Here is a 25679-nt window from a genome sequence, read left to right as displayed (position 1 = left end):
ATGGATTTAGTTTTCTGCCCATGTTTCTAGACATTCAACATTCTGATTTCCTGTAATGCTGCATTCTGTCACTGAGTGATGTCATCTGCAGGTAACTGAGCCCCATGCCTCATATCACAGGGCCTGGGAGCCTGAGGTATCTCTGATGCTCACAGATCTTTGTCAGCAGGAGGGCTTATTAGAGTCACCAAAGAAGTACTTCACGGAATTTGGAGGAAAGAAATAGACCTACTGGGGATCCCATGTTTTTCCAACTCTCCAACTCTACAAAAGCAAGCAGAAAACTGAGCCAATAACAGCCTTTTCTTTAGGGATCCAAAATCCTGAAAGATTTTGTAAATACTTCAATCTTTAGGCTGAATCTTTTATTTCTGTTTGGATAGCATGAAATGTTTCTATTTTTCTTACATTCCCTTTCCCAAGGCAATCTTCAAACCTCAATGATTCTCCTTCCTAAAGCACCCATATTTCCTTGTTCAAGAAGTTATTCTTTAAATACCTCCATTATTTTGCTGCCATTACTTTCTTCTCCTTTAAAATTTGTATCATTTTCTGGTATTTATACCAAAAAAAGTAATTCCTAAAGCATCTAATAGTATACTTGGATGCTCATAGATATAGGGAAGAAATTCCTTCACAACTCCCCAGAAATTAGATTTGAGGAGATTCAGGGATTGTCATAGCTTTGTTGAATGTACTCTCTTGCTTTCACTCTACATTTCTGATTCTACTCCTGTTTTCATTCTCTCCAAACTGCTTATTTATATAGACCCTTCATTATTCTTTTTGATTCACACTTAGACCTATGGTTTATGTATTTGTAGAAGCTCCAATGTTTGAATTATATAATCCCCCAAAGAAGAGATTCACAAATTACTTAATTTTGCCAAAGTCATTTTAACTTTTTTTTCATTTAACTTTTGAGGTAGTACCTAAGTGCATATCACACAATAAGGTCACAATGTAAATTTCTCAGAGGCAGATTTGGCATTTTGCAAAATGTACACATTCATGTATGTCTCTGTACTTTGCCAGTGAGGTTTTTTTCACTTTTTTTTATTGTTATTATAAAGGTGATGTACATCAGAGTTACAGTTTCATAAGTCAAGTAATGAGTATATTTCTTTTTAGACAACTTCGTCCCTTCATTCACTCTCTTTGAGTTTTGCCCTCCAATCCCCACCCACAAATTATATAGTTCATTTTCAGCATAGTCTCTTACCTACATTTTAACAAGGACTGGGGTTTTATGTGTTGAACTGGGGAAAGATACCGATGTTGAAATAAGCAGTTGAATAGCAAGTAGTGTCTTCACGGAAGTATCTTATCATCTTGCCAGATACAGGGCCTCTGAAAACTAACCCAGCTCTTGGCTGAGTCAAGCTGGTCCTTAATCCAGGGAGGGAGGCTGGTGAGTCATACACAGCCCTCATATAGCAATCACGCTGTGTGAAGAGGAGAGCTGGTTTGTTTAAGTAGGAGGAAAAGGAGAAATCATGCTGACAGACCCTCTAAATCTTCTTAGAAAAGTGGATCTTTTACATTTGAAAATTTTGCCTTTGGTGGACATTGTATTTTCCAGATTTAGAACATCATTTGGTGGACATTCAAGACATCAAATCTCCTGCACTGGTAGAACTCCATTTCCCATTATGGCTGATACTGCAGGAATATCTTGGTTCACTGATGAATTAGTGTCACCAGAGCCTGTTAACCCTGAGATTTTCATGCCAAGTGGTATAGGTGTGGCAGTGTGAGTCCTTTCAATAGGCCTGCTGGGGACTACCAGCTGGGTTCACTGCAGATAAGGGCAATGCCATGGCCATATGTCTCAACTGCATTATAGTGGCACTAGATGATTTCATTGGAGGGGCAGTTAGGCCAACAGCTGGTGTTGGTAGGGCTGCTAGATGGATCATAGGAAAATTGTTGTCAGATTGTCCATTGAAGACCCTTAATATAGGGTAAGGAAGGGCTCCTGTACCGAATGTATGGCCATTGCTTGGGCTTGGTCCCTGCATGGACTGGAACTGTAAAAATCAATTGTTGTGGTCCTGCATGGTGGAAACAATACCACTATGAGGCAGTTGTTCAGAAGCAGGAGGCACCTGGTTTAACACAGAATGATTGTTTATCAAGACCAAGAGAGATTGAAAGATTGATGCTGCTGAAGGTGGTGTTGTATCCATAGAACTATCATTGTCCATGGATGATTAGGATGGTAGGAGGCACCACTTCCAGGAATGGGGGCAATAGGTGGGCCTGTGTTGGGAAGGACCAAAGGAACAGCACACAGGGGGATGAAACACTGTGCTGCTGCACAACAGAGGTAACATTGGTGGTCCAAGTACTGTTTTGAGGGGCCAAGGGTTGATTAAAACCTAGGAACCTTGGAGGAGGTGGGTTTGTCGAGGCTGGCCCCAACCCAGGTTGCCCTTGGCACAGGCTATAGGGGTCCTGTGGAAATGGTTAAAAGAAGGGTGTAGGGCCGGGCGCCGTTGGCTCATGCCTGTAATCCTAACTACTCAGGAGGCTGAGATCTCAGGATCACAGTTCAAAGCCAGCCCGGGCAGGAAAGTCCATGAGACTCTTATCTCCAATAAACCACCAGAAAAACAGAAGTGGCTCTGTAGCTCAAGTGGTAGAGTGCAAGCCTTGACCTAAAGAGCTGAGGGACAGCGCCCAGGCCCAGAGTTCAAGCCCCATGACTGACAAAAAAAAGTAGGGTGTAGGGGGTTGGTGGGCCCATCACTAACTTCTCTTGGTACAGTCTACAAACCCCCTGGAGAAATGGATAAGGGTGGAGTATAGGTAGTCTGGCAAGTACTGACCCATTTAGCATTTGTCCCTGTTGAAAGCTACAGGCTACCCGGGAAAACACATAGGGGTCAGCGCTGGAGACTTGGGGAGATCCCAGAATGAGTGCCTCAGAAAATGCTGTGGTCTCCATATCAACATTATCATCTGTGGATGGCTGTATAGGCACATGAAAGCATACCCTGGGGGTAAGACTAACAAATATAACGATAGTGCCAGTGTTCACATTGTTCCTCATCAGTGGAACTACAAGAGGAAAAAGGAAGGAAAGAGGAGGTGGGGAAGGGAAAGAAAGAGGAGGAGAGAAATCTTGACACACAGGAGTGGAGGATTCCTTTGTGCAAGAGATAGGCAAATGTTCAGGGGGAGGAGATTTGGGGAAGAGAAAAGTAGGAGGGGTTGCAGCTCTCAGTAAATGAGTATGGTTTTCATTCTCATCCTGTAGAACTCCCAAATTAGAAGTATGGATACAGGAAGGAAGAGAATCTGCAGGGGGAACCAAAAGGGAACTGGGGATTGTAGGTGTCAGTCCCTCGTTAGTGTTGGATGAGGGTGCTGACAGGAACTCAGCCTCAGCAGCCTGCACGTCCACATTAGTGGTGTTGGGAAGAACTGGAGACTTTGAAGTTCAGATAGACAGGGAGATCAAGCAAAAAGTCCCTGCAACAGGTTGGGGAACAGGATGGGCAATGTTGGTATTACTGCCATGTATCACTGCCTCTGTGCCACACTTCAACCCTCTCTTACAGAGTTTCCTCTCACAAAAGTGTTCTCTAGATGTCCAAGTCATCTGGATGTTGGTGGCTCTGTAATCCTAGCTACTCAGGAGGCTGAGATCTGAGGGTTGCAGGAAAGTTTGTGAGACTCTTTTCTCCAATTAACTACCAGAAGAGTGGAAGTGGCACTGTAGCTCAAAGTGATAAAGCACTAACCTTGAACAGAAAAGCTCAGGGAAAAGGCCCAGGCCCTGAGTTATGCTCCATGACTGAAAACAAAAAACCAAAAAACAGATGTCCAAATCTTTCTGGACTTCCATGCAAGGAAGTTTATCAGGTGGGGGAAGCTCACTGAGACCCAGTGGTACTGGCAGTGCAGCTGTAGTGGCAAGGAAAGCAAGGAATGTGATGATGCTTTCCTTTTGAGGGCACTAAGAGCAGCAGTTTTGGTGTAGTCGGGTTTGATGGTAGACTAGCTGTGGGCTTTTCACCCTCCACTAACATTACTGACTCCTGGGAGTCGTCTAGGCAGCTTGGGAGGTGGTTTTCACCCACATTTCCATGGTGGAGCTTTGTGAGCTGGGGGCGTCATGACCAGTAGAGGGGGTATCTATAGGAGACAAAAGTGCCTCTTCATTCTTTTTAACATTAGGAAGAATTCCCTGCTGGAGACAAGGAATGTATTGGAGTAACTTTTTCATACTCACATCCTGAATGTGTGGGTTTGTTTTGTTTTGTTTTTTGATTCAGAGATCACTGATTGCATAATATCTATATGCAATAAGAGATTTTAAGGAAGGTCTGGATTACATGAGATGACACGTTCTTCACTCGCTCTCCAGCTCAAAAGATTTCTGTTTGCTGGAGGGAGTTTGGAGAGGGATGGAAGTGAAAGGTAGAGGCATTGTAGGGAACAATAAAAAGCAAAAAAGGAGATGCAACCTATTAGAAATAACCCTTCTGCTGGATGGGGAAAATTCTGCTGTAACAGAGAAGAAAATTGGGTTCCCTTACAACAAGTGTCTGATTCTAGGACCCTTGATAATGACAGTGAACCATGTACTTGACTCTAAACTGAGTAATCTCAGTTGGGACCTAGAGAAGGAGGTAAAGTGTTTGTCCAGAACTAGAGAAGCACAATGAATTATTTTCTTCTCCCCTGGAAAAAAATAATCCGGTCTTACTTAAACATTTGAAACAAAGAAAGAAATGTAAAATAAGAAATGCAATACTGAGCCAAGCCCCAGTGGCTCACACCTGTAATCCTAAATTAGGAGGTTGAGATCTGAGAATCACGGCTGGAGGCAGACCTAGGCAGAATAGTCCATGAGACATTTATCGGCAGTTAACCACCTAAAAACCTGAGATGCAGGTGGCTCAAATGGTATAGTACTGGTGGAAAAGCCAAGTGAAAGCATGAGGCCCTAAATTCAAGTTCCTGTACTGGCACAAGAAATTAATAACTGTCCTATGGACTGTTTAGTCCCAACTGAGATTGTGTGTGTGTGTGTGTGTGTGTGTGTGTGTGTGTGTGTGTGTGTGTGTGTGTGTGTGTGTGTGTTTGAGAGACAGAGAGACAGAGAGACAGAGAGACAGAGAGGCAGAGACAGAGACAGAGACAGAGACAGAGACAGAGAATGAATGTACTGGTGCTTGAACTCAGCCTGGGTGCAGTTCCTTAGCTTTTGCTCAAGGATAACACTCTACTTCTTGAGCTACAGCTCCATTTTGAACTTTTGGTGGTTATTGGAGGTAAGAGGCTCATAGACTTTCATGCCCAGGTTGGTTTCAAGCCACGATCCTCAGATCACAGCCTCCTGAGTAGCTAGGATTACCAAGCATAAGATTATTCTTATGGTACAGAGCTCTAGCATCTGTGATCTGTATCTGCAATCATACTACCATATGAATAAAACTAGGAAAATATTGTTAAAAATGTATCTTCCTATGACCATAGTGCATTTCAGATGAGTAGAACTGCCTGGAGAACCTTAGGCAGAGAATGTCAGCTCTGTGCTATTGACTGCTATAAGCAACAACTTAAGGAACACTTAAATGACTTGTTATAGGTGTATTTGGTGGTGAGAGATAGTAAGGCGAGCCAGTAAGATCTAGTTCTAAGAAAACTCTATGGTTCTGAGAACATGGTACTGGGGTGAACAAAAGAAAATGACCGATTCTGTCCAGCAGAAGGGTCCTCATTAATCTTTCCTGGAACCTCATAAGGAAATTTATCTTCCATTCTAGGAAAATGCTGTAATACCACAGATAACAATTACTGGGCTTTTACTGTGTGCCAGGCACTGCTTGATCTAACATTATCATCAAAGCTTTAAAACTGAGCTGGGAGAGATTAAATAATGCCTAAATTCCTTCTGTGACTGGTAAGTGGGAATATGGGTTCTAATCCTGAGCCCACCATTATTCTCTGTGCCCCTCAGATTTTGCCATAAAGTAAGAAAATAAAGTGGAATAGAATAATAATCCTTCAAGTAGTACTAATACAAATCTAACAGAAAGCAAGAAACACAGCAATCTGGAGCTAGAATTTGCCCAGTAGGGATGATCTAGACCCCAAATGTGACTAGAATACAACTACAGGAGCCTTCTTTGCAGGAGTCATTGAGTATTCTAAAGCTTACAGGAGGAATAGAATCCAATGACTATAGATTAGCACCACCAGACCAATAACATCCTGAGTGCTACGGGTCCTCATCTGCTGTTCCATGGCTGGTGCCAGGAACAGGGTGACTTACAATGTGGAAATAGCTGAAACTTAGTAACATGCAGAGGAAATCTTTGCTCTAGTTGTAGGGCATGACCAAAAGTCAGGACCAGGTCTTGGGAACACAGGCTACATTGTGTATCTAAGTATGCAAGTCACAAACATGGGGAACTAAGAGCGTTTATAATCATAGAAACTGGAGAGGAGTTGGGTTAGGAACCATCTATGCAGATGGTTCTCAAGAATGGACTTGAGAGCTGTTTCAAACCTTCGAGCCATACATCTGCCCACACAGCTATCTGTAACTACCTGCAGAGCAACAGGGCCCCATCTCAATTGCCTTTTAAAGTTATTGGCAAGCTCTAATCTGGAACCACACATGCAGATGATTCTGGGAAATACAGGTCTGACCTCATCTTCAATGCAAAGCAGACCTCCTATGGAGCAGGTGGCATCGTCCAGTTCAACCCACTAAGTACACTAGGCCTTCCTATGACCTCCAACCACCCAGCCCATTTGCCCTTAGTTTTCTTGAATAAAGAATAAAACTGGAAACTTTGTGTATGGGAAAGTTTAGGTATAATATGAACCTGAGGTCTATTTAAAAAATGTTCCCTCAAGTTCCCAGTAGTCTCTCACAGTACCATTTCACTCATACCTCAGGGGAAAAAAAAGCAACTGGAAGATTCCTGGTCATTGACTTGCGGGGGAGCGGGGGGGGGGGGGGGGAGAGGTTGACGATCTTCCCCAAAGATTAGCAGCCAGGCTCTTCCTGTGAATGCTCACTTCATTGTTCAGAACAGTTATTTAAGAGCAAGGGTTAAAGATCCTGTGTGTATGTGTGTGATAATGATCAGTGTGGGCAAAGGTACCATGTTCCTGAAAATGTTTCACCATCAGCACCACTGCATGGTGCCAAGAATGATAGCCAGAGTCCCCTGGAGCACTATGTTGGGAGGATGCTGAGTCTCCTTAGGAAGAAGCACTAGGATTTGTGAGTGACATTTGCCATGAAGTGGTCAAGGCAGCATGCATACAACAGATCTGCCTTCCATGCCAGTGCTGTCAACAGCATCATATCTGACTGAGTTTAGGTGCTTATATGATGAAACTCTGTATGTGAAGATAAGTAGCCATTTTGTATCAAGAGAAGCACTAAACTAGATTACAGTTGCATCTGTCAGAATGCTACCCATCATAAGCAACAAAAACCAAACTTAAATTGACTTCAGCAAAATTTGTAAATTAAAGGAGATTAGTCATTTGATTTATGAAGAATTGCCCCATGTAACTGAAATGTCAAAAATAACATCTGATTTCCAGTACAGTTGGAGCAAAGGCAGCTGAAGTAACAAGGTCTTGCTTTACTTTTCTTTTGACAATTCTGTTTTCAGGTCAATTCGCTTCATTTAATGCCCCCTAGAACTCCTAAGGTCAGTTTTGAAAACTCAGTGGAACAAAACCCTCTCAGTTCCTAAAAGTTTCAATTCAAGGTCATGGGTCTGGGTCTCTTGAAATAGTTTATGTAGTACAGTTCCCTAAAGAATGTGGGTGTGGATAAGAGAGGAAGGGCTTTACTGCCCCCGAAAACGTGACATGCATATCCACAGCCAGCTAGAGTTAGAAGAGTTAGAATTAGCCTAGATTGTCTCTTAGTCATTAAGGCAAGTTTGTGAGCTCTGTTTACTGGTCTGAAAGCTAAGTTGTCTGGATTCAGTGGTCCACTCTACCATCCTAGCTCTCTGGCTTGTGCACAGCTACCTATCTATGCCAACTGACTACCCTAGAATCAGGGTTCATTGTAAACATTCACAAGTGGATTAACTAAATTATTCAGCAAAATAGCAAACAGCGGAAGTCTCTTAACATTATTGTTCAAGGTCACAGAGAATTCTAGAACTGCTTTTGATAGTGTATTCTCCACAGAAGTGAACGTGGTCCCTGCTACAGATAGCTCCATCGAGTTGGTTCCTTGATGGAACATTCTGTTTTCCTTCCATTTCCCTGGAAATAAGGCCCCCACTGAGCTCCTAGAGTGGTATGCTCTGGATAGAAGTAGTTATTTTTATGAGGTATTATTTCTGTGTAGTCTACCTGAGGGCCATCTCAAGTAATGTTTTTCTAGCTATTAAAGGCTTTATCAGGCACAGAGTCTCTAGTAGTTTCCTTTAGGGGAAAAGAAAAAGATTCTTCTTGAAGTCTACCACCTCCAAGGGCAATTGGCTGCCCATTTCAGGGCCATGTTAAGTGGTTGGCACCTGAAAAAAGGGCAAAGTCTTTTTCTTTCAAGTGCAGCCGGAAAATGGGAGTCAGCAGTGAAATTGGGAATGGAGGAGAAGTATTTCCATGCCGCTTTTTTTGTTTTGTTGTGAGCTGGCAAACTTCAACATGCTCAAGCAAAGTTTTGTGAAATTTCTTAAATGCTGAATGTGGCACTGGCCCAAATGAATGTAGATGTTATTTTAGTGCTAGGAGAGATTTATTTTAATGTACAGATGCAGCCACTACAAAGGCTCCTTTTAATCTACTGAGGGCTCTGTTCCTTGCTCTTTTCCTCTCTGCTACCCTCCTTCTCATTGCAGGGAGCTAGCGTATGCAGTGCAAATGCAAGGTATTCTTTCCTTCCCGCCTTGTCTCCCAAAGTGCTGACAATAATTATAATTAAGATGCTTTGTGCAAGAAAAAGAGCACTTTTTGAGACTCACTCCATATCCTTTTCTCGCCTATTCACAATCCATAGACAAATCTGCCTGACAGAAGAAAACGCACCCCAGCAGGACAATCCCATAGCTCCCCATTACAGTGTGGCCTCAGAGATGCAGCTCCTTCCCTAGACCTGGCTTCTCTAAGTACAAAACAACCCTCAACTTGACTGCTGGGCTCTGAGATGGGAAATCCATCAGTTGAAGCTGAGCCTCAGATATCAATATCTTGCACCTTGATCAGAGCCAAAACAAACGGGAAGGGAAAAACAGAGGAAGCCATGAAGACATGTAAGGTTTGGCTAAGCCAAATCTTGTATTTCAAGGCAGAAGAAGTAGAACACAGGGAAACTACAGACAGAGGGGAGCCTAGGGGCTGAAAAGGGACAATGCTCACTGGACTCAGTGACAGAGGGGACAGCAAAACTAAAACAGTTCTCATTTCTGTCCTGCCTAAGGCTTTTTTATTCTTAATAGTAATTTGTAATATCTTCTTTACTATCTCAAAATGAAATTCCTGGAAAATATTAACCTATTTCCTAACATACTGCCAAAAAGAAAATCTATACAACATTCCAACTATAATAACAAGACATAAAAGGAGAATAATTCATAAGAGGATAATAGATGTCTTAATATGTAAATATCTTGGGCATAACTTCAAGAGGAGACAGAAGGAAGCAGCTGGAAGCTCACGCTACATTATGCTGTAGGGTCTCTAAAGCAATGATTCCGGAATTTACATCGTACCCACTGACCCAGCTACTTTGATACCAAAGCTGCAGATAAAATGTACTCATTCTCAGTCACACACGGGGCTGTAGTTGCATCTCTAGAGAATTCCATGTGCAAGACTCTTTGTATCTAGATGTGAAGCAGAGTTGGGTTTAAGGGCCAGATTTGTTTCCAAGTACATCAATCCCAGGCAGAGTGTTTGAAGCCACAAGGCACATGGAATCATTTATTGTCAGGGGCCAGCCTGTGAATTGTAGGACATCCAAGTTATTGTGACAATCAGAACATCACTTCAAACTTCCAAAACTGCTCCCTAAGGAGTGATACTGCTCCAGAGAACCACCATGGGAAGGAGAAGAGTCAGGCCTGCAACTCAAAACCCCAGCTCCACCAAGTCCAGCAAGTTCCTCCACTATTGTGGATCTTTTCTTCAAAATCGAGAAAACATCTTCTCCTTAAGAATGACAGAAGGGTTAAAAGGAATAATGCAAGATGCAGTGGGTCCTCCATTAATGCTCTCTGGAATGTCATCAGCTTATAAACTACTTCCGGCACTCATGTGCCGTGAGGCACTTCTGCTGGAACTTGCAATGGACATGTATTCCCTGAAACCCCATGGGTTGTTGAGTCTCCTTTAGGAACTGCTTGCTTTCCCAGGAGTCTTCTTCTGGCTTTTTTCTTTACTTATTTATTTTTATTTAAAAAAAATGTTTTGAGCCAGGCTCAAAAATTTGAATGGCTCACACCTGTATTCCTGAGATCTGAGGATCATGATTCAAAGTCAACCCAGACAGAAAAGTCCACACGTCTCTTGTCACCAATTAACCAACCAAAAGACAGAAGTGAAGATATGGTTCAAGTGGTAGAATGCCCGCCTTGAACAAAAAGCATGTCAGAGCTCAAGGTCCTGAGTTCAAGCCCCAGTACTGGCACACAATTTTTTTTTAATGGTACTGGAGTTTGGACCTAGCTCTTGCTAGTTAGCCACTTTAGCAACTCCCTCTTCTTTTTGTGCTTTTAGGTAATTTTTCATACAGGGCTGTTCTCAGACTATGATCCTACTACTTCTACTTCGCTTGTAGCTGATACTGCAGGTCTATACCACCATATCCAGACCCTGTTTTTTTTTTTTTTTTTTCAAATTGAGGAGGAAAGCATGAAGAGCTTTGGGCATCTTAGGAGCTATTTGGGGCCTCCAGAAAACAGATCAGTTCACAGATGTGGAGAGGAAAATAAAACAAAAGGCAAACTATTGTGAGAAAAATGTAGGCTCACCAGTCTCCTATGAAGCAGATGAGTGTCAGTCTTTTGTATGGGGCTTACATTCATGAAATGTGCATTCTTTTAAAGTAATTTTAGATGACTCCCTCTGGCTCATTCATGTTAGATAGTTGTTTTCTCCTGCTTTGAAGTTAGGAAGGGTTGGTTTCAAATTCTGACATCCTCAGCATCCCTCCCAAACTTCCAGATGGGACATGTCATCTTCTATCCTCCAGCACAGACCCTCAGGACAACTCTTGTGTCCTCAGTTGTAAAACACGGGAGGGTAAGAGGAATGTCTACTTGTGGGGACTGGAGCAGCTCTTTAGCTTTACATTCTCAACAGAGGTGGGATGTTAAGAGCAGTTGAGATGGTAACTGGCTCAGGTCAGTTGTCTTCTACCCATAAGTGAGTGGGACCAAATTATGCTCAGAAAGAACTTGAGGTCCAGGGCAGTTCCTGCAGTGACTCTGGGGTTGCTTATGGTTTGTATCTTAAATGTTCTTCAAGGCTCTGATGTTCTAAGGCTTGGTCCTTAGCTGCTGCTGCTGCTGGAATCTTTAGGAAGTGGAGCCTAGTGAAAGGAAGTTAGCCCCCAGAACACGCCAGTCAATGGGATTTGGGGACCCAGTCCTTTCCCAGTTTCCTTTTTGCTTTCTGGATGCCATAAGGCAAATAGCTTTTCTCACCATTGTGGTGATTTGCCCAACTACATGTCCCAAAGTAATAGAAACAACTGACTGTGACCTGAAACCTTTGAAGCTATGAGCCAAAATAAAACCTTTTCTCCTTGTAAGTTGATTTTCTTAGGTATTTTGTTATAGTGGTGGAAAGCTGGCTAACACGATGCCTCTGGTTAGGGAGACCTCAGCTCTCTGTAAGGTGGATTAGTAAGCAATGGCAGTTTTCTAGGCTTAGAAACTCAGTTAAGAATAGGATATAGGTTTTGAGTTGAATTAAATCAATGTATGGGTTTAATGTACATAGCTATTATTATGTATGCACATGTGTTATCTATTGAATATGTACTATGTGTCTGACACTCTGCTGGGTCCCTGTCATGCATTAACTCATTGAAGGCTCACAACCAACCTATAAGGTACGTACTAGTCCTATTCTCATTGTACAGAGGAAAATCACCTGTGAAGGCACATGGCTTATATAGAAAAGCATGAGGTGGATACCACTAGAACCCAAGCTTCTTTGCCATTTTTCAATCTGGACACAAGTCCAGAAGGTTTACTAAGAAAGTTGTTGGGAAGTTTCTCCCCTGTATCATTGGGACTTCAGAAATCCCCCACCCCTAGGACATTCAAGATTGAGACAAAAATCATGATATAAAAACTGAGGTCCCAGCATACTATGGTTAGATATCCCCATCTGAATATAGAGGGAAACTACTGGTCTTTACAATGGAGACCCGAGAAGACTACATTCTCTTTTAGGTGCTTGCATATGTATGATTCTTTGTGTTTTGAAGACTTGTTCCTGGCCCCAAGTCCAGTTTCCACAAAAGCCGCAGTGGAAGCTGGTAGAGAGGAAGCTATTGGGTCTGTTTTCCCCTTGCCTGTGAACACTGGGTCAGCCACTGGGATCTACCCATCAGAACTTTACAGTCCATTTTAATCACAGTGCAGTGGTAACTTGAATTCAGTGTTTGAGCCCTGGGATCTCTTCCGAGATTGTCCCTAAATGGAGGTGAGAAAAAGCCTAGAGCCTAGTGTCTGTGCCTACTCCCATGATCAACCATCTTAGTTAAGTGCTCCATTGTTTATGATCTTGGGTCATGAACCAGTAATGACCACAGTTTTCAGTCTTCACTTTTCAGTTGTTCAATCAGTGAAGTTGTATTTGACCTAAGCTTCATTTCTAACAGAAGCCTTCACTGTCTAAATTCTTGTGGACTTTGGTGCATTGAATGTCTCTTTTCACTTTCTTCCTAAGGCTTACCTAAAGCTGAAGGGAGTGGGAGACACTTAATCATCCAATCACACAGGCATTTCCTGAGGCACCCAGGCCCATCTGGTCCTCTGTCATCAGTCCATGCACAGGTCAGTGCTATGGCCTCCTCATTCCAATGGAAGGTCACCTTGGAGTCAGTGGGCAGCTCCCAGACCTCATCCTGACATGCTTGCTGGGCAAGGAACTTCCTCCTGCTGGCTTGTGTGCTTGTGGCTTTTGGTAGATTGTCTCCTGTAAAAGCAACAGCATAGCTGGGGGAGGGGAACTCTGGGGTCCTTCAGCCTTCCAGCTCTGGCGGAAGAGTATAGGGTTAGGAATATTGGCCCCTACTCTGGGATCCCTACCTTGAATTCAGGATTCGACCCAGGGTAGGAGGTGGGCACATCATGGCTAGCTCCTGTCTTTACTACAAGCCTTCAGTACCTAGGTTTCTCTGGAAGTCTCTTCCCTAAGTGGTCTCAAAAGGGAAGGAGAAAGAAAAAAAGCAGAGAGAGGGTGGAGGCAACAGAACTGGCTCCAGCAATTCCGGGGTTTTCTTTCCTGCCCAGAGATTCCTGAGGGCCTCAACTTTAGAGACTCAAAAATCCAGCTTTGGCTCCTTTGTTCTCAGAGTTCCTCCTGTCCTCCCTTCCCTGAGGCGGTGAGCCTGGAATGCTTTAGCTGAGCAAATGGAGAGGAGCCAGGGGGTGCCAGGAAACCCTGGGAGGAAGAATGTTGGTTACAACTGTGTTTCAAACTCTTATGCCCCAAAGGAAGCTGGGAGTCGGCTGATTAACTCCCCAGTGTCTGGAATGCAGTGTGTTTGCTCAATTCTTCATTCATTTAGTTTTTATGCAGTGTCTCTTGGGGCTCAGCTGTGCCTGACAGTTCATTGTGGAGCAGAGAAGGGGTCTGAGTTGAGGGACAGTGAGACCAGGCAGCATCCTCACCAGTGAGGCCTCTGACTAAGATCTGGCTCTCAGTGTAGACCCTGCTGAGAAGGGTTTAGGGTTGCCTGCCAAATCAGAAAGGCCCCGCCCTGCATCCCACCCCCAGGAGACTTGACCAGCCAGACTGTTTGGGAACCCAGATGACAGTCTCAGGTGTTGCCAAACATGTGTGTGAGAGCAATCATTTAATGACAGAAGATGGCTTTTCCAGCCTCCACATCTGCCTGATTAAACTGTGAGACAAAACTGGTATCCTTCACTCCAAGGCTGATTCCCAAATATTGCAAGGTTTTGAGATTCCAGAAGGTTGGAGACAACAATGTGCTTGATTACTCCAGAGTGTTCCCTTGCCCCTTTGGTTAATGGGTCCCCATTCCCTCCTCCCTCCCTACTCATAATCGCCTTGTGTACAGCTGTTCTGGAAGAGTCTGCTGCTGCTGGACACATCTGCCACCCAGGTGTTTGACTCTGGAGTGAATATTTGGATGGCCAGAGGGAACCAGGCCTAGTTCATTAAGTACATGTCTTCCCTTGTCTTTTTCAGCTGTAGTCATCCTTTCCATACATGGTAAATGGAACAGAGATTCTGGATAAAGCTAGAAAGTAATGGTCTTGACCCAGCCACCAAGAGGGCAATTTTGCTTGTGACATCTATCTCCAGAATAAGCACCAGCTTTGTTTGCACTTTCTTGTTGAGTCCTGGTCCTTGTAAAAACTTGGGACATTTGCCTTCTTACTTGCGTCAGCCACACAGATGTTCATCAAGCTCTCAGTCCCTAAATGCTTCGCCAGCTTAGCCTAAACTGTTCTTTCCACTCCCCTTCTTCTGGGTCACTGGATCCTCATGAACTCCTACTCATCAGACTTCTTTAGTGAAGTTTCCTGATCCTGCTTCCATATTAGATTTATATTTCACATAGGAATTCTAAAGTAATAGGCAGTCACCCAGGTCAATCAGTTATCTTGTAGAATAAACAGAGGCCCAATGAATATTTAGATAATTGGTGCAAATATTCTTAATTTTCTTACATAGAGAATGATCAAGACTTATCTTGATACCACCAGCCTGAATTTTGTCTGACAGTAAAAACAATGAAACACTGAGAGCATGCTAGAACTCACAGTTTAGGAAACCTCTTGACTACTATAGGAATTGGAATCAAGGATGAAAACACAAATCCTACTAGAAGACTTTCAGCCCATGTCTGCCTTCTGTAATCTGTGGTCCTCTCTGATGTAAAGTGTGGCTGGGAATAATACTCCCCCCCTCCCCCCCAGGCTGTCCTGAGGATTGGCAATACAGTATCAAAAGCCTTTAGCAGATAATGTGGTCTTCACAATTGGTATTAATTACTATTCTTACTGCTACTATTATGTGCAAGCATTTCTATGATCTAACTCATAAAATCATTTTTTATTATGGAATATGTCATATTATTTGGAGACTGGTAATCAGAGAAAGATGTTTCATTAATTGATTTCATTGAAAGTAAAAGCATTTTGGAATTTGCCACACTAAAATGATGAAGCCTTCAGGTTTAGTGTATGTGTTGGGGAGGGTGAGGAGTATATCTGGTCCAAGGGACATGACCATCTGGCAAAACTAGGGGTTCCTGTCTTCACCCCTTCAGGAAGGGTCAGAAACAAGATCATGCCCTTGCATCCTCTCACACCTGCCTAGATGAGTGCTCTTTAGCCTTCTGTGGCTACCCTTCCACAAACCCGATGGCTTACCACCTTCACCTGCCAATTCCAAAGCACAGATCTGTTCACATCTTTCACCTCTCCTGTTAAAAACGTCTTTGTAGCTTTCTATTACCCTTCAGACAGAATCCAAACCACCTGCATGGAAAAACATGGTCTCCCCAGAGAAAAATTGAGAATAATAGACATGGCAGTCAGCACAACCTCCAACCATGCAGTATTCCCCTCAATGTGGCTTTGGAACTGCTGCCTGAGCTGGGTCCTTTATCCAGCCACAGCCCATACAGCAAAGCAGAGAGCCCCTGCCCCCAAGGAGCTTACTTCTCTCTCCCTATGTGGATAGAGATGAAAGAGCAATTGTAGTTAAATGCCAACTCTTGATAAATGCTGTGAAGAATAATGCAGCAGTTTTAACTGTTGACACATACACATTCAACTATTCTGTAAATCAAGCAAAGCCAGACTTTCTCCCTGTTGCAGTGGTGAGGGAGTACACCTCCCTTGAGTCTTGGTAAAGCAATGGTGATTTGGTCAGTTAGTTTCCCTAGTTGAGCTGTTGATTGATCAGTCTGTTATTCAAATGCTAAATTTAAGTAAGCCCCTTATGATACATTTTCACTTATCTATCTGGGTAAGAATTTTCTGGAACAAATATTGACGGTACAAGAGTCATGTTGCCAGGGCTGGGAAGGTGGCTCAGTGGTAGAGTGCTTGCCTTGCATGCCTGAGGCCCTGGGTTCAATTCCTCAGCACCACATAAGCAAAAAGAAAAAAAGCCGGAAGTGGCGCTGTGGCTCAGGTGGTAGAGTGCTAGCCTTGAGCTGAAGAGCTGAGGGACAGCGCCCAGGCCCAGAGTTCAGGCCCCACAACCAGACCCCCCGCCCCCAAAAAAGAGTCATGTTGCCAAAGATGGCTTTGATGCGGGTTCCCCAGTTATGCTGAAGATGCAGACTGTCCCAGGCCTTCCAGAGTTAAGTGTGTAACAGAGGTCACTCTGTGGTATTGCCTGGGGACTGTGCCATGTGACCTTTCCCCAGCCTAGGGTTGCCAGATTGAGCAAATGAAAAATATTCTATTAATCCTACTGCATTTTCAGTGTCTATGGTGGTGTTAGATAATGGGAAGCTGCTAGGCCCTGTAGCTCCCTTTACTCTGGGCATGGAGGGAAGTTGAATTCAGGAGCTTTGCAGTGGTCTTAGGCTCCCTCCAGTGAGCCAGATGTGTATGTGTGGTGTGTGTGTGTGTGTGTGTGTGTGTGTGTGTGTGTGTGTGTGTGTGTGTGTGTACAAGTCCCTTTCCCTCTAGGTGCCCTGAAACATAAGCCTGAGAGTCAGAGGACTCAACGCCATCTCTCTGGCTCTGTGGGATTCCCAGGAGCATATTTTACTAATATAGTGACAGACATCCAGCTCAGGGGTGATGGGCAAATAGAAGTGGCCATTCTATTGTGAATTTGGAATGTTTAGAAATTTGACCCTTCATTTTGTTATAATACCTTTGTAAACATTATTAGGTGGTTCTCTAATAAGAAATTATTAGCTAGAGAGCTATAATTTGAGAGCTTATAATTTTCTTAGTGGATATTGATTTTGCAGCCCTGATTAAAATACAATAAAGCCTGAAGCTTAAATATTTTATTCTGCAAGGCTGAAAAGGATGGAAATTGACTCTAAAATTGTATTGGCTTAAAATCTTTATTGAAATAATATTATTTAAAGAGTTTTGTGAGAATAAAATGACCTGACAAAAAGTATTCAATGCCAGCTCATAGTGGCCTTAGAAAGTTGAGAGAATACAACTATTTTAGATGAATTCTGAAAAAGCACTTCCAGATTACCTCAGGGGTGAAAAGAATATTATTTTATTCCACAGCCATGCTAATCCTTTTCAACAAGTCATTAAAACCCAAATGGAGAAAATATGAATAATTGTCATTTATTATATATATATATTTTTTATGAAAGGAGACTGCTTTCAAAAAGCTGTGTTGAGACGAAGACAATGTGATCATTGAAGAAAGGCATTAGGTCTTCCTATACCTACCTATCACAGTTGCTAGGCTCAGTAAGCAGTCAGGGATGCTTCCAGATTAAAATAGGCCTCCACAGCTATGATTCTTCAAAGGAAATCTTCTGCTATCACCTTGTCAATCTAGGGATAATGCAAGCCCTGTTTCTCTTCCCTCCTCTCACCACAGACATATATCATGTGGCTCTTTGTTATTTAAAAGCATGTACATATAAGAAAGATTACCCCCCACACACACCACAGGGAATACTTCAGGAGAGAAATATGCAATCTGTTCGGGGTAATATTCAAAATATCTTTTTTCCCTTTATCATTCGATTTCTTTTCTTTGCATCAACTAAAATATGAGGTGTGTCTACAGCTATGAGATTTCCTCCCTTACACACTCCTAATTTCTGAAATAATATCATACCTTGGAGATTAATGTTCAAGCTTTGCAGAGATGATAACAAATGAATATTGCTTTGATCCAAACATTTTTCTAGAGGTTATTGCTGCTCATTCTCCTTAGCTTATAATCTTGTAAGAAAGCTTTGGGGCTGGCCGGCCCGATACCTAGGGGATAGGGGAGCAGCTGCCTTTTTTCCCCCACATCTTCATGAGGGTACTCTTGTTCTCAATTTCACCCAAATTAGTCCCAGGATTTCAGTTGTCTTTTTTGTCCAACATTCCATCATGAAATTCATTAAAATCTTCACGTGAAATATTTAACAGATGAGTTATGACATAATTCACATTACAATTTTAAATTGTTATTCATGTGGTAAATCATTTCTCCTGGACATTAGCAGACCACTGGAATGGGCTCACATTTGATGTAAGGAAGGTCAGAGTTCTTTCTTTCAACACTCCCAACACAGTGGCCTGATTCCAAACTTGGGGTTAATCGTGAAATATTCCCAAGGAGTGACATTCAGATTTGTTGTTAGTTCTACTTGCAATTAACTATTTTGAAAACAAACAGAAGAAAACATTTAAACAAAGGCGGCGTGGCGAACAGCTATTATGGTTGACTGTTAACGAAGGCAAATTGGGATCCAAATGTGCCAGCCCTTGTTACCCTCACTGCTAGCAATCTTGTGTACAAAGCAATAAAAATCCAGGGGCACTCTTAAAGGGGGCTAAGATTGGCTGGGAGATATTAACCCAGCCATGTAAAAATAGCCACTACCCTGCTTGAGAAATATAACCAACAAGGGAGCTGATTTTCTGGGGGGGGGGGAACTAGAATGAGCATTAGTTCCTAGACCCTGGGTCTGAGGAAATACATGGACCATCATGAGCAGAGTCTGCTTAACTGTAGATTTTTTACCTATCAACTGTAATCTATTCAAAGAAAAATCTCTTGTTTGGGATGAGGGAGATCTGGGGTCTGACTGTGCCTGTGCTTCAGAAAGAAATGATCGCTATTCATGTGCTGCCAGCATGCCAGGCCATTAAAAAGCTTTGTGACCAAGCATCTGCAGGAGCCGGCTCCACAGTGTCAGGGAAAGTAACATTGTTTAAGTGTGTACCCTGACCTGGTTTTCATATTCTGAGTAGTCATGGGTGATCACAATTCAGAAAAGACAAGCAGCAGACTCTGAATGGTAGAACACACTTGCACTGAGCCTAAAGAGAAATGATGCATTGTAGGAGCTTTTTTAGTTGAGATGATTTTGGAAAAGATTGACTCACCGATATTATCCCCTAAAGAACATTTCTAGCTGTAAACAGTTTGGCTTTATCATGGACAAAATTTCTGCCCAGTCTCTATATGTTGGTATCCCAGGCATATCAGTCCTGAAGTAGAAGAAAAGAACAAAAGTTCTAGAAGCAAATCATAGCATGAATTTTGACAATACTATCAACCTATTTGTGTTCAGATATACTTCATATTACATAATCTTGTTGATCCTTGTTTTAGGGTCATTCCAGGAAATTTTGCTCAGAAAATAGAGCCAATGTGGCTCTCTCTCTGGAGATGGAAGTAAAGTGATGTCCTCTGGGTACACAGAGTGGTTTTAGAGACAATGTTCACCCCCCATTTCCCAGCAAAACATTTCTGGTTGTAATGCACGGGTGGTGGCAGCAGTGCCTTTCTGTCTCCTGGATGAGCTCAGGGTGGAGGTGTATGTGGATATATCTTATAGCTGGGGGTCTGGGCACGTTTGGAAGTTGGGGTGTTTTTGTGAGCTTTCGTGCCAGGCATGGTGAACACTATTTTATAAACCGGATTTGTGCTCCTAAGGGTATGTTGCAAGTTGAAGCCAAGCCCACAGAAAATTATTTCTAAATGAATACAATATGAAAAAGTTATTTTATTTCTAATTTTACATGTAACATTGTTACTTCGTGAGTTTTGGATTACACTTGAATGCATGTCTATTAACGTGATATGAGATGCATGCATGATTTCATCTTGAATGCATTTGAATATAATAGCACTGGAAATGTAATTTGTATTCTCAAATTTATAAAACAAAATAAATAAATCTTGGGGGGTGGTAGCCACATTGAGCATATTGCATTGATTTCTTTGGGGTTCTCTTAAACTAATTACCAACTTCCCATTGCAGATCCAAGTTTTCTCATGCTGGCAGTCCTATCTAATCTAATCCCACCAAACCCGCCCCTCTAACTCAATCTTGTTTCTTTCACCTCTGAGGAGTAGAAACATGGGCAGGTCTGTAGGGAACTCCACCTTTGCTCTGTAAGGAGTGCTGGTAACTAATTCTTCTCTGTGACCCCTCCTAGGGATTACTGCCCACTGATAAAACTGTGCAATGTGGAAATAGTTTAGGTGTGGGCATATTCCAATACAGTGGCCTCTGGTTATGTGTGGCTGTTGAGCTCTTGAAATGTGACTAGGGCAACAAAGGAACGAAAGTATGAACTTTATCATTTTAATAGTCACTGCTTTGGACAGCACAGAATCAGAAGGTGGGAGGTCAGCTGTCTGCCTCTACATTTGAATGAATTGATCACAGACATTCTAAAGGTCAAATGGTCTATGAGTTCTGGTGCTCCATTGATGACCCCTGAAAATGTTGCAGTTCAAATCTTCAGATAATTGAGTGTCCTTCCCAAGCTGCAATCCTTGGCTCTTGTGGTGTGTCTTGATCATGATGCACCTGCCTCCCAGCACATACTATTTCTGACAAACACAGGAAGAAGGAAGAAGAAAGGGGAAAGTAGGTTAGCAAGTTAGAAGACTGGGAAAAGAAGAGGTCTAGATGGAAGACACTCCATGGAAGGCTTATATTCTGTATTCCTAAGCTGAATACTTGTTGCCCAGGCTTTCATTCTGCATGAGATGAGTTTGAGAACATTTTTCATGTGAAGGGGCCTTAACAACAATTTTGTTGTTTTGCTATGCCACCCATCTTGGGAGACTCACTCTATATTGATTAGATAGATAGATAGATAGATAGATAGATAGATAGAAAGAAAGAAAGAAAGAAAGAAAGAAAGAAAGAAAGAAAGAAAGAAAGAAAGAAAGAAAGAAAGAATATATTGGGGGGAGCCTATGGAATAATTTTTCTTGGTACCTCTTCAGCTCCTGTGAGATGAATAAGATTTCAACAAAGCTCAGGGGACAGAAGTTCCTAGTAGGGAGCCCTGTGAGGAGTACCACACACTCCAGGGAAAATATGTTGATAATTTTCTAGACTGTCTAAAAAATTTTAAACCCCAGGAATTGTGTTTTTATTTTCTGCACTCTCCTTGGGACTTGAGTTTCACTAGAGCATTTTCTATCCTTTATTTTTTTCCTTATTAAATTAGCAAGACTGACTTGAAGCAGAATACACTATTATAGCCTGAAATGTTGTTGAAAGAACAAAACAGACGGGCATGACAAATATCTCAGGTTCCATGAAGATTGTAGGGGAAGGGAAAGGAGTAGAGTTGCTGAAGTATAAATGTTTTCTTTGATAAAAGTTGAAAAGGAAAAATGTGGAACAAAACAGGAAAGTAATATTTGTGGTGGGCTTTTGGTCTTTTGTTTTGCTTGTTAGTTTTTTTGTACTTTATTTTCATGTCAAGAAATAATGAGCTCAATGCACCAGTGGCTAATCTATTTCATTTGCCTGTGTCCCACCACCTGGGCTCTCTGCCTAGCCCTTCCTTTGCAAGCTTTCAGAATGGACCTTCTAAAATACAAATCTGTTCCTGTCATTTCTATAAAGATCTTTAATAGCACCCTGAGCAAATGTGAGTCTTTTTTCTGTAAAAGACCAGATCATAAATGTTTTATACTTTGTGAACCATTCTTTCTCTGTTGCAATTCCTTGGCTCTGTCGTCATAATCATAGACAACACCATAAACAAGTGAGTTATTTACAAACAGAGTTGACCCTCCCCTCAGAGTGATCCCTGACCTACAGGATATTTTTAGATGTCACTCAACACCTTTGTTTCATTTAACTTTAGCCTGCATACACAGGTCTCCATGCTTATTCTTTGCCTCAGATCACATGGTGGTTTCTAAACACATGGTGGTTTGCCCAAGTTGCTCCCTCCATTTGGGTCACCATCTTCTCATGCTTCATTCTTTGCTATGAGTTAGATCTCTATGCATTCCCTTACACAAAGCTCTTGAGAACTGCCCTAGAACAGTGCTCTACAGTTCTTTGTTTATGGCTCTAGTGGAGCATTTACCATCCAGCTGCTTTTCAAGTAAGGATGTTGTACTCTTTTTTTCCTATTAATACCTAGCTAAAGTTTAGCATAGAGAAGGCTACAGAACAAACAGTCACAATCTTGATCTAACAATGGGATTGTGAGTCTCAGACTCATAAAGAAATATACGAACTTGCAGATCAGAATACTGAGAGCCCAGATCTGCGATGGGAAGCCCATGTTTCTGGAGGAGGCACAGGGGTCAGGGAGCAGGAACACTCCTGGGTAGAAACCAAGCAGACCAATTGCAATTGCCCTGTGAGCCCTTGGGCTGCAGCTGTATGTCCCAGACAGGGAGTCAGTGAGGAGTGAGGGAAACAGTGTCTAGTTTAGGGCATTGGGACCAAGGAGAGGATGCAGCCCACTGGAGGAAGATCAGAGAAAAGCAGCCCACATGATTAATGGGACAGAGGGACTGACTCATGAGGGAAGATGAAAGCGCCCTGCAGAGCTGGGATATAGGATGGACAGGGGCAGATGATAGCAAGCTCCAAGTATGTGAAATGGATAAACACCCTGAAGGAAAAAGCCAGCTTCATTAGGGAGGTGAAAATGGGGCCCCACCAGACAATGGGATGTGCTCAGAAATGGCATGGGAGGTGCTCAAAAAGGGTACAGGGAGCTGATAGTGAAACTGAGGAGGTGAAGGGAAGGCCAGGGCAGCTGACGGTTGGAAGGAGAAACATCATTAAAACATCCGCCATGGAGCAACTCTCTGCGGCAATGCTCATGTTTTCATCCTGCAGGGCATCCAAAGCTTGCCATGGCTGTTGACTTTGGCCTTGAGACATGAACAATAAAATAATTGTGACTGCTAGGGTGGGGAGGGTGGCTGGAAAACAATACCAAAGAGGCACTACAAAGAGAGACCCACAAAGACAACAGAGACACCAACTTTCCTTTCCTTGAATACCAGTTACTGGCTGGCATGGAAACTTTGAGGCTCTTTTTTTCTGAAGTCAGTTTGCTATCTGCCCCTAATTGTCTTTGGTAAAACCGGAGGTAGCTATGGCAAGCCCTCTTCATGAAGTTTCGGGGCGTCCGCTCTGCTGCCAGTGCAGCAGTCAACCCCAGCTGGATTCTACTGGGCACCCTGCATGCTGAACTACAGAACATTTTGCCAGATGAACTCCATTTGAAATGCTACAAATAACTCTTAGATTCCAAAGTCAGCTTCCTTCAGATAGTCTCTGCAATTTTCTTCAAGTCTAGGAAGAGAAGCTAGAGTTGTAGAGACTGACCAAGTGACCCATTTTCCATATAGTATATCGATAAAAGCTACATTCCCCAAAATCTAAAGAGCAATCATCCTCAACCCTAATTGTATCTTAGAATCACCTAATGCTCTTTCAAAACCACCCATGCCTACCCATCACCCACAGAAATTCTGGTTTAAATGGACGTGGGAGGTCACCCAGACATCATTACTTTTTCTTAAAGTTCCAGAGGTGGTTCTAATGTGTTGAGAAGTATCCACTGAAGAGCCTTTATTGACATGTGATTACACTTCCATCTTTCTCTGTAAAAGCTAACTATTTGTTGAAAAATTTTATTGCTGTTGATGGATTATCTATGTACTCAGTACCTTGTTGGGGGGAGGAGCAGGAACAGGTCCTTTGCTATTGGGCAGTTTAAGTCTCAAAGGCAGAGGACACACTTAGGACTGAACTAGATGAGCACCACTTATTAAAAAGAGTAGTGTGAAGATGAACCCCCATCTGTACACTACAGTGCTGCTTGCTTCTAGTCCCACCTGAGAGCTGAATTTCTAACTCCAAAGGCTGATACCAAGGCTTTCCAAATGTACCTACCCAGTTAACCTTTGCTCTTGGGCCTTGCCTTGTTGAAATAATTTCTTCAGGAAATAGAAAAGCAGTTGATCATGTGAAGGCATTAAGTAAAGACTTCCATAAGTCTTTACAGTTCCTAAAGCCAAGACTGTAGTGATTATCCAAGTAGAAAGTCTCACATGGTATGATGCAAAACTCCAGGAGTAGATAAGGGAGCTTTTCTCTTGTAACTGTCTATCTCCTTTGATGGATGTTAGTACTTAGGTTGAAGTCATTGTAGGGGTTTAAGTAAAAGAAAGAAATACAGAAAGATAAACAGTAGTACTGGTGATAACAGGTTTTTGCTAGACTGTACCAGGATAAATTGCCGCCCCTGATGAGCCAAGTAGTCTCATTCTTTTGAAGTTTTCTAAAATCATCTGAGGAGGTTTCTACCCTGTTTCTCTTTCTGGGTTATATCGAATTGGCTTCATGAAGAGCTTGTTTGTGTTCTAGTTCTAAGTTTCTACTACTTCCCAAAGCTTCATGTCACTTTCTTTTCAGCATCGATTAGTGGAGCCAGTATTCACTGTACATCTGTCATAATCATAACACGGTTCCCAGGGAGAGAAGAACATTGAGCTGTGGACACTAGGGGGCCTGTGAAGCAAAGTCAGAGCAAAGTGGCTGCCTTCTAAACAGCAGTCTCAAAGTGCCTTTCAAGTGTTGTATTTCAAAAACACATTCAGAATATATATTTTAGACACTGAAACTCATATAGTAATAGCTGAAACAGGGACTGAAGAAATACGAATAATTCAAATGTATTTCTTTCATTCTTATTTTTAGCTTCTTTTAGGGAGATAGTGAGATAGTACTGCAAGTATATGGATTTTAGAATCATTGAAGTGATTTATCTCCAAGTTCTGTCTTCCCTGCCTACAGCTTGCTTGATTTCAAGAATTCTATGAGCCCAGATAACCTCAAGAATTCCTTACCAGGAAGTAAAAAAGAAGTCTTCGTTGTATGTTTATCTGTAAACTTTTTTCTGATATGTTTATGTCAGCTTCTCACTGTGATGGATTATTGTCGATGTTAATCTTAAATAATTGTGTAAAGGGATATCTGATGCTTTGTTTTATTTATAATTTGTCCCAGCTGTAGGCATTCAGATGAAACTTGAATTTTTCCAAAGGAAGTTCTGGACCGCCAGCAGACAGGTAAGGTATAATCAGCATCTTGAAGCATTAGCCACACTGTTATTATACAGGTGTTCTCATTTGGGTACCTGGAGACGAAAAGTGCCAGATTTCCTATAAATGTTTGTAAGATGAACTGCTGGCTGCTCAGATTACAGTTCTTTGCACTGAAAAATAAAGGGCTGTCAGCATGTAAGACACCACATGCTGGGGAGAGGAGGGCATTTACACTCAGGAACAATTTGAATTGTAAGGTCAAGATACTTATCTCCAAAAGAAGTTTTTGCTTTAATATTAGAGCCCTTTCTGATTTTATAATGACTTTCTCCTAATCTTGTGGTGCCTGGTCATTTACTTATAAATCTGTTTATTGCAAGGTAGCAGGCTTTTAAATGATAAGAATTATCAAATTTTGTATCTCCTCTTCCCCCTCTATCCTCCTCCTCTCCAAAGGGCTTCTCTGGGCTTTT

The 25679-nt window shown here is 42.3% G+C and overlaps 1 protein-coding gene across 2 annotated transcripts in view; it reads left to right on the top strand.

Moving 5' to 3' along the window:
• Cacna2d3 (calcium voltage-gated channel auxiliary subunit alpha2delta 3) overlaps positions 1-25679 on the top strand; it is a 940778-nt gene that overhangs the window by 821614 nt on the left and 93485 nt on the right. For both annotated transcript variants that reach the window (XM_070018501.1, XM_070018499.1), the window contains one exon: positions 25169-25230. In XM_070018501.1, coding sequence (XP_069874602.1) covers positions 25169-25230 — 62 coding nt within the window. The remainder of the gene's footprint in view (positions 1-25168; positions 25231-25679) is intronic.

Source organism: Dipodomys merriami, unplaced genomic scaffold, assembly GCF_024711535.1.
Source record: "Dipodomys merriami isolate MVZ:Mamm:240054 unplaced genomic scaffold, mDipMer1.0.p SCAF_13, whole genome shotgun sequence".
NCBI classification, from domain to species: Eukaryota; Metazoa; Chordata; class Mammalia; order Rodentia; family Heteromyidae; genus Dipodomys; species Dipodomys merriami.
Note: the sequence above shows the minus strand (reverse complement) of the source record. Positions and strands in the feature narration are given on the sequence as shown.